This window comes from Hordeum vulgare, chromosome 6H, assembly GCF_904849725.1.
Source record: "Hordeum vulgare subsp. vulgare chromosome 6H, MorexV3_pseudomolecules_assembly, whole genome shotgun sequence".
Lineage (NCBI taxonomy): Eukaryota > Viridiplantae > Streptophyta > Magnoliopsida > Poales > Poaceae > Hordeum > Hordeum vulgare.
The window spans coordinates 449,097,792-449,107,279 of NC_058523.1; the positions used below are offsets into that span (position 1 = coordinate 449,097,792).

General features: G+C 47.8%; 1 protein-coding gene across 1 annotated transcript; it reads right to left on the bottom strand.

Moving 5' to 3' along the window:
* Positions 1-3,551: 3,551 nt before the first annotated feature.
* On the bottom strand, positions 3,552-4,304 carry LOC123401770 (39S ribosomal protein L18, mitochondrial). Its single transcript, XM_045095623.1, has one exon. It carries the CDS (start codon positions 4,233-4,235, stop codon positions 3,678-3,680), a length of 558 nt encoding a protein of 185 aa, XP_044951558.1. The 5' UTR covers positions 4,236-4,304; the 3' UTR covers positions 3,552-3,677.
* Positions 4,305-9,488: the final 5,184 nt, after the last annotated feature.

A 9,488-nucleotide genomic window follows, 5' to 3' on the forward strand; every position in this document is an offset into this window, starting at 1 on the left:
GTGTATGCCCCGCGGGTTCGGTAAAGTGTAGACATGACCTGGAACTCCTTCTCGTCAATGATCAATAGTGTAACCATGGACATCTATATTGACCCCTACACCCACACAAATAAGTATCGAGTGAACATGTTGTCCACGTGTGCTATTCTTTTTGCTCCCCGATACTTTACAAAACACAATGTGAGGCTAATTGGTATCCATGTGAATCAACTATTGATCACTACACTAAGTTATCCTCATTATCGGTTTTGTTCTCTTTTCTCGTTCATGTATTTCGGCATCCCTGTGAACACTGAGTGACCCTAAGAATATTCATTCATCGTCGAAGGAGCAAATCCCACTCTTGAGTTATCTAGTCCCTTATCATACGTTTCCCATGTAGCTGAAAGTTACCGTTGTCAACAAACCCAAGCCTAACTCCCACGTCCGGGGAGGAAAATGAGGGTATTTGGACATTTCTGGAAAGCCCACCAAGTCGGACCCATCCCACCCCGAACCATTCTCTCTTTACACCAATCACATGCATGTGTTTGGATAATTTAGATGGACACAAATGTCTGTATGAACAAATGGGAGTTCGAAGTCGGCCAAAATCACTATTTTGACCTTGTGAGGAAACTTGAGCACAAGATAAACTCCCTCAAATTTTATTTCACTATTTGACTCTTTTCGACAACGCCATGGCTTCAAGGTTACCAACCAACATAAAAAAGCAAACCGCTAGACGTTTTTGGTCTGGCCAAAACCTACCCGAGAAGCTACGTGGCAGGGCAGAAACACCAGGGTCAGTGGGGACAGAGATCCAGTGGCCAGTCACACCGTCACTGGCGGCCAGCCAGCAATTGGATGAGGGATGGGTAGTCCAGACGGACATGGAGTTTTTAATCCCGAGCTCATATGCTCCTTCACAAACAGGAAAACCGAAAAAATAGTAAAAACACTCTAAAATTTCTGATTTTTTTTGTGATAAACTTTGATAAATGTTTTGTATGCTTATAAAATTTCAGCTCGAAATAACATTTGTGGAAGTCGTGACGAGAAAAACAAAATCACTGCTCCAAAAATGCTAGTTTCGGATACATTTTGAATTGTTGATTATTTTTTCGCTGCGACTTCGACGAATGTTGTTTCATGCTGAATTTTGGTACGCATGTAAAATATTTGTCAAAGTTTATCATAAAAAAATCAGAATTTTTTGAACTATTTTACTATTTATTTTGATTTTACTGTTCACGGGAGCATTTAGAATTAAGCATTGTAGTAGAAACACTTTTCACCAGTGACTTGTTCTCAACAAGTTTACTGGAAGCGGCAGGGCGTGTGGCGTTCCTCCCCCCCCCCCCCCCCCCCCCCCCTCCCCCCTCCCCCCTATAAGGAACACCATTGATTCTGGCGTTTCCAATAGCATGTGCCCGTTGCCATTTTGTACTTCCTCTATTCTTAAATAGTACTCCCTCCGTCCGGAAATACTTGTCCTAAAAATGCACGTATCTAGACTTATTTTAGTTATAGATACATCCATTTTATTCATTTTTAGGACAAGTATTTTCGGACGAAGGGAGTATAAGACTTTTTAAAGATTTCACTAAGGACTATATACGGATGCATATAGACATATTTAAGGGGTAGATTCATTCATTTTGCTTTGTATGTAGTCCATAATAAGATCTTTATAAGGTACTCCCTCCGTCCCAAAATTCTTATCTTAGATTTATTTAGATATGAATGTATCTAGTCAAGTTTTAGTGTTCGGATACATTCATTTTTAAATAAAGCTAAGACAAGAATTTTGGGACGGAGGGAGTATTGTATTTAGGAACGGAGGAAGTAATAAGTGATTTTGGCCTTCGAAGTGGGCATGCCTGAACACTGCCTAGACGTGTCTTCGGATAAGTGGGGAGCAAATTAGCTCATTTCGGTTGGAGATGCTCTGTAGGGCCGCAATATAACAACATCTCCCCTCTTTTCCCCCAAATTTGGCTGCCAGGATGCTGCATCCCCTCCCAGTTGCAAGACTGCCTACCGTAGTTGCAGGAATTGGTGGAAATTGCAAGTTTGAGTCAACAAAATCGAAAGACAAACTGTCGATTATTAGTAGGGAAGAGATGACAAGAAGATCCCAGCTGAAACTGCGTCTGCAGCAACATTGGTGGCAGCCCCGTGTGCTGAGGCTGCAAAATTCAGACACATGAGCTAGCGCCTAGCAGGGAGCATGCTTCAGAACCATGATTCTCCAGCATGAATTTGGAGATGAGGGCACCGGGACATTTGTTCATGCTGACTACTAGCACAGCAACCTTTCAAAATACTGCACAGCAGAAAAATCTCATTTGTCTCTAAAACATGAATCTAAGTCATTCTGTTGTAGGCATAATTAAGGCACTTAAGTCTTAAGATGAATAGCCAAGGAACAAATTAACATATGAGCACAATTATACATCACACATGCCCAAATTACCTCAGCAGTGACTAGTTCCGTTCCATTGATTCATTTTCCCATGAATAAGATAAACACGAGGAGGAAAGTACTTTCATCCGAGCAGGAAAGCTCCATATCAGGATGGTGTCTGTGCAGTGCAAATATGACAGGCTGGTACCAAAATTAAGCAAAGTGCTAGTTTCAGCACTGAAGCATGCAAGTTGTGGAGAGACAAGTCAAATTTCTTCTAGGATCAGCACAGATCATGACTTGATAGGTAGATAATTGTAATCACTAGTCTGTGCGAAAACACTTGGTAGAATGAAACACGAGCCACAAGACATAACAGAATATTAACTGTCCAGTTCATGGATAAACTGTCCAGTTCATGTAGTAGCGTAATAAGGACCTACCATTTGTTTCATATAGACAGGAACGCTTTATCATTGCCTTAGACAATTTCGTATTTTTCCATACAAAAGCTTTCTTCCAGTTCCACACATAAATTTGATAAACACGAGAGACAACACTTGAGCTAACCAACAGATGAGTATAGTTACCATGCAGTAAAACTCTTAACGTTTGAATCATTCAGTCAACATTTATAGAGCATCGGGATCGTTCAGTTATTATTTGAAGACGAACAACAATGTCTGGAAATCATTCACTGATTTTCTGATAAGTAATAAGAGTTGAAAGACGTACACCTTTTTTTGCGGGGGGAAGACATACCCCTTACTAAGCCATTACTTGTGTGCAGCTCTAATTTCCTTGCAAATCCACTTGTTCCTTTATACTTGTGTATAATATGAGTAACAACAACAGCATGGTAAAAACATGTACTAAGGCTTGATGTACTTTCTGATATTTACTCGTTACTCCTACACAGTTCAGATCAATAACTTGCTAGTTATAGTTCTGGTTAATGTTATTAGCTGACCATATCCACATTAGACTTGACAAAATTGGATTGCTCCAGCAATATTTGCGTTCAGTCAACTTGGTTTTACTAGTGTTCTCAATGAACATTTCCCTATAATATTAGTCACTAGACAATCTAACCAAGGATATCCTAAGATATTTTAGAAGTAACATAGCACTGCAAGACAAATATAAAAAGACAAACAGCACATCAGAAGAAGCTATTACTAAATCATCATCATCAATATAAGATAAGCTGAACAAAAACAGCTACATGGATCAAACTAAAGAAATACTACAACATAGCAACTGTTTCTGCTCCTACATTGGAACTTGCCTATGCAAAGATGATGCCATACTCCTTAATGGTGTCGATGACAATCCCGAGCTTCCCCTCGATCCTCTCGTTCTTCTTGGGCTCGTACGCCATGGCGAAGACGTCGGCGTCCATGGACCTCTCGGCTATGAGACGGCCGATGGTCCTGCAGGCGTTGTCGTCTATGAGGGACGGCAGCGTGGTCCTGAGGTCCTTGGCGTTGGTGGTGGCGACGGCGATAACCTTGCTGGTGCCCCGGTGCATGACCTTGGCGTGGACGAAGCGCTTGGAGAAGAAGACGTTGAGCAGGAACGGGCGCATGTACATGTCCGTGCGCTGCTTCCACGACTTGCGGTTCGGGCTCTTGTCCAACTCGCCGCGCGACCGCCGCGTCCACGCCGCTCGGACCACGAATGACCGCCGATTGGACGCGGGCGGCGGCGAGAGAGCGAGGCGCGGTGACAAGGGGATGCGGTGCTGGGTAATGGAGGCGGACCACGACAGGGACGGCGGCCGGAGGAAGGAAGGAGGGGAGTGGCGCGTGGGGAGGGCGGCCGTGGTGGGGTAAATGGCGGCCATGGGAGCGTGGGGAGAAGCCGGAAATGGCAGGAGTGGATTTAGGTAGCCGGAGGCCGCCTTATCCAATACTAGGCCCAAATGCTCGTCCAGTGGAAGAGCCCAAGAAAAAGGGTGTAAATGACACGTCCTGTACCTCAACTTTAGCAATTTTCAAGATAAGTCCATTTTAAAGCATTTACAACGGGACATAACTAATTTGATCGTTCAAATGTTCATGAAGGCTGTCTATTCTGACCCCTCATATTTTCCACCAAATAACCACGTACTTCACCCTTTCCATAGTTTAAAAAACAAAACTGGTGATCGAACCAATAAGGCCGTTGGTTCACGTTTTCATCGGTCAGACCATCGGTTTACCGGTTTGATGTATGAGCTTTTATACATAAATAATATATTTTGTATACTAGTGTCTGTTGGGGAACGTCGCAGGGGAAATAAAAAATTTCCTACGCGCACGAAGACCTATCATGGTGATGTCCATCTACGAGAGGGGATTTCCGATCTACGTACCCTTGTAGATCGCACAGCAGAAGCGTTAAGAACGCGGTTGATGTAGTGGAACGTCCTCACGTCCCTTGATCCGCCCCCCGAACCGTCCCACGAACCGTCCCGCGATCCGTCCCACGATCCGCTCCGATCTAGTGCCGAACGGACGGCACCTCCGCGTTCAGCACACGTACAGCTCGACGATGATCTCGGTCTTCTTGATCCAGCAAGAGAGACGGAGAGGTAGATGAGTTCTCCGGCAGCATGACGGCGCTCCGGAGGTTGGTGGTGATCTAATCTCAGCAGGGCTCCGCCCGAGCTCCGCAGAAACGCGATCTAGAGGTAAAACCGTGGAGGTATGTGGTCGGGCTGCCGTGGCAAAAGTTGTCTCAAATCAGCCCTAAAACCCCACTATATATAGGAGGGAGGGAGGGGAGGAGGCAACCTCCAAACCTAAAGGTTTGGCCGAAATTGGAGGTGGAGGAGTCCTATTCCAATCCTACTTGGAGTAGGATTCCACCTTCCCACTTGAAAACTCTTTCCACCTTGTGTTTTTTCCTTCTCAAACCTTATGGGCCTTAGTGGGAACTTATTCCAGCCCACTAGGGGCTGGTTTATCTCTTCCCATAGCCCATGAGACCCCTTGGGGCGTGACACCCCTCCTGATGGTCCCCGGCACCCCTCCCGGCACTCCCCGTACACTACCGATGAGCCCGAAACTTTTTCAGTAATGCACGAAAACCTTCCAGTAACCAAATGAGGTCATCCTATATATCAATCTTCGTTTCCGGACCATTCCGGAAACCCTCGTGACGTCCGTGATCTCATCCGGGACTCCGAACAACATTCGGTAACCAACCATATAACTCAAATACGCATAAAACAACGTCGAACCTTAAGTGTGCAGACCCTGCGGGTTCGAGAACTATGTAGACATGACCCGAGAGACTCCTCAGTCAATATCCAATAGCGGGACCTGGATGCCCATATTGGATCCTACATATTCTACGAATATCTTATCGTTTGAACCTCAGTGCCAAGGATTCATATAATCCCGTATGTCATTCCCTTTGTCCTTCGGTATGTTACTTGCGTGAGATTCGATCGTCAGTATCCGCATACCTATTTCAGTCTCGTTTACCGACAAGTCTCTTTACTCGTTCCGTAATACAAGATCCCGCAACTTACACTAAGTCACATTGCTTGCAAGGCTTGTGTGTGATGTTGTATTACCGAGTGGGCCCCGAGATATCTCTCCGTCATACGGAGTGACAAATCCCAGTCTTGATCCATACTAACTCAACGAACACCTTCGGAGATACCTGTAGAGCATCTTTATAGTCACCCAGTTACGTTGCGACCTTTGATACACACGGAGCATTCCTCCGGTGTCAGTGAGTTATATGATCTCATGGTCATAGGAACAAATACTTGACACGCAGAAAACAGTAGCAACAAAATGACACGATCAACATGCTACCTCTATTAGTTTGGGTCTAGTCCATCACATGATTCTCCTAATGATGTGATCCCGTTATCAAGTAACAACACTTGCCTATGGCCAGGAAACCTTGACCATCTTTGATCAACGAGCTAGTCAACTAGAGGCTTACTAGGGACAGTGTTTTGTCTATGTATCCACACAAATATTGTGTTTCCAATCAATACAATTATAGCATGGATAATAAACAATTATCATGAACAAAGAAATATAATAATAACTAATTATTATTGCCTCTAGGGCATATTTCCAACAGTCTCTCACTTGCACTAGAGTCAATAATCTAGTTCACATCACCCTGTGATTTCAACGAATCCAACACCCATATAGTTCTGGGGTCTGATCACGTCTTGCTCGTGAGAGAGGTTTTAGTCAACGGTTCTGAAACTTTCAGATCCGTGCGTTCTTTACAAATTTTTATGTCATCTTATAGATGCTGCTACTACGTGCTATTCGAAAATGCTCCAAATATCTACTCTACTATACGAATCCGTTTCACTACTCATAGTTATTCGGATTAGTGTCAAAGCTTGCATTGACGTAACCCTTTACGACGAACTCTTTAACCACCTCCATAATCGAGAAAAAATCCTTAGTCTATTTAGTTACTAAGGATAACTTTGACCGCTGATCAGTGATTCAATCCTGGATCACTCTGTGTACCTCTTAACAGACTTGCTGCAAGGCACACATCAGGTGCGGTACTCAGCATGGCATACTTTAGAGTCTACGGCTAAGGCATAGAAGACGACCTTCGTCTATTCTCTTTATTCTGCCGTGGTCGGGTTTTGAGTCTTACTCAAATTCACACCTTACAACACAGTCAAGAACTCCTTCTTTGCTGATCTATTTCGAATTCCTTCAAAAACTTGTCAAGGCATGCATCTTGTTGAAACTTCTATTAAGCGTTTTGATCTATCTCCATAGATCTTGATGCTCAACGTTCAAGTAGCTCAATCCAGGTATTCCTTTGAAAAACTCCTTTCAAACAACCTTGTATGCTTTACACAAATTCTACATTACTTCTGATCCACAATATGTCAACCACATATACTTATCAGAAATTCTATAGTGCTCCCACTCACTTCTTTGGAAATACAAGTTTCTCATAAACCTTGTACAAACCCAAAATCTTTGATCATCTCATCAAAGTGTATATTCCAACTCCGAGATGCTTGCACCAGTCCATTGAAGGATCACTGGAGCTTGCATACTTGCTAGTATCTTTAGGATCGACAAAACCTCCTGGTTGTATCACATACAATGTTTGGTGGTGGTCGGACCTCTAGCGCGATCAGCACCGGCGGTGGCGGGGGCAAGCTCCGACGCGCGAGCGACTAGCACACGTGGCGACGCTCCTCCTATGCGTGCGGCGGACAACTTGTGGTCCGCACGCGACTGTGCAAGCACGCATGCGGCAACCATCCACGACCATTTAGCACGCAGTTGCGGCCACGACTGTGACTAAGAGCATGTCCAGCCGGACACCCAAAAGGCCCCCCTCCAGGCCATTTTTTTCACCGCCGAGCGAAAAACGACCCAGTCACACCCTCACGAGCTCGTTTTTCGCCGGCTTGGGCCGAAATTGGCCCCGGCGATCCCTGCCCGAACCCAGCGCGCTGGGGTCGCCCAGGGGCGCTCGCGGAAATGTTTTTGGCATGAAAAAAGTGGGCCCGTCGAGTCAGCAACTGAGCACGCGGTCATCGTTCTCGTCACCTCGTTTCCTGCATGAGTCAATGCAAAGGTTGCACCGTCGGTCAGCCTTCCATTGATTCCTCATGGGCGGCGCAGTGAAGGCGTGCGGCGACGCACGTCCCATCGGCTTCTGCCATGCGTCCATACGTCGCCGCTCCGCGTGCCCGCCCGCCCCATTTATGTAAGGTGACCTCCCCCTGCCGGTGGCCGCATGCCTCTCATGGTGGCGCTCCTCTTCTTCTCCGCCACCAGCCCCTTCTCCACCTCTCCTCCTCCCAAAGAGATGGCCGAACGCCGCCAATGGCTTCGGCCACCGGCACCTCCACGAGGACGAGGCCCATCTCCTCTACGAGGCGGACTATCCGGCGCCGCCGAACATGAGGGTGTCGAGGTCCTCGAGGTTGAGCGCTGGCGGCGTCTCGGTGCCACCACCGCCTGCCGGAGCTGACCAGCGTGTGGAGATCGCGCGCATCCGCTCCGGCCTGCCAGAGAGCTCGCGCAACCTCCCGCGGTACGCCCCCGACAGCAACGCGTTGTGGACGGCGTATTTCGAGCATTGCCACGCCGACCAGCTCACCGCCACCAACGAGGTCGAGCTCCGCAGCCGCCACAACTCCGAGGGACGGCGCCAATGGTGGGGCGTCCTGGTTGCACCTTGGAGGCCGTCCTCGAGCACATCTAGGGTGGCAACATGCCCAGGTACGACTATCCACCGCCGCCAACCTTCTCCAGCCGCCAGGGCAGCACCTCGACGTCGAGGAGGATGGAGACGGCGATGTACTCGTCGTCCAGTGGCTCCGGCTCCGGCTCCCGCTCCTCCGGATCGCCGGCGTTGCTCCCCGTCAAGCCGGAGCAGCAGGAGACGCCACTGGGGCGGTGCATGCGCAACACCGACATCGTCATCAACGAGCCCGACTCTTCCACCCGCCTCGTCAGGCCGAAGATGGAGCCGGGGCTCCTACCCGTCAAGCAGTAGCGCCTCGCCATGGCCACCGACGACGAGGCCGCCCTGAAATGGGCGCGGGACTACTACGTCTAGGAGGAGATGAAGCGCCAGCGCCGCACCCTTGAGGAGATCGCCGCTCGTCACCGCGGCCGCGAGGAGGGCGGCCTCGTCATCCTCGACGACAGCGACGAGGAGGCATCGGGGCCTTCGAACCTCGTTCGCCATGGCGACCCAGGGCAGGCATGCAGCAAGGACGGCGGTGGAGCGGGCGGCAACGGCGACGACATCACTTTCTACAAGCTCCTCGGCATGTAGAAGGCGGCGGCGATGTAGTCTACTTTTTAGTTTAGTTTTGTGTTTAATTATGTTTTCATTTTGCTTTTTGTACAAATTTAATGCAAACTACGAATTTCTTTTGAATTTGACTCGGTTTTGGCCGAATTTGGGCTGATTTTTTTTTTGGAAAACCAATTCGGGCGACCTTTGGGGGGCGACTGGGAAGCCGACCCCCCCCCCCCGCCCGCCCCAAGGTTGTTTTTTTGCCGACGCACCCCCAGGCAGCATTATTTCACGCCCCTGGAGGGCAAACGGCTGGAGATGCTCCAAGCTCTGTGCACGGGCCATG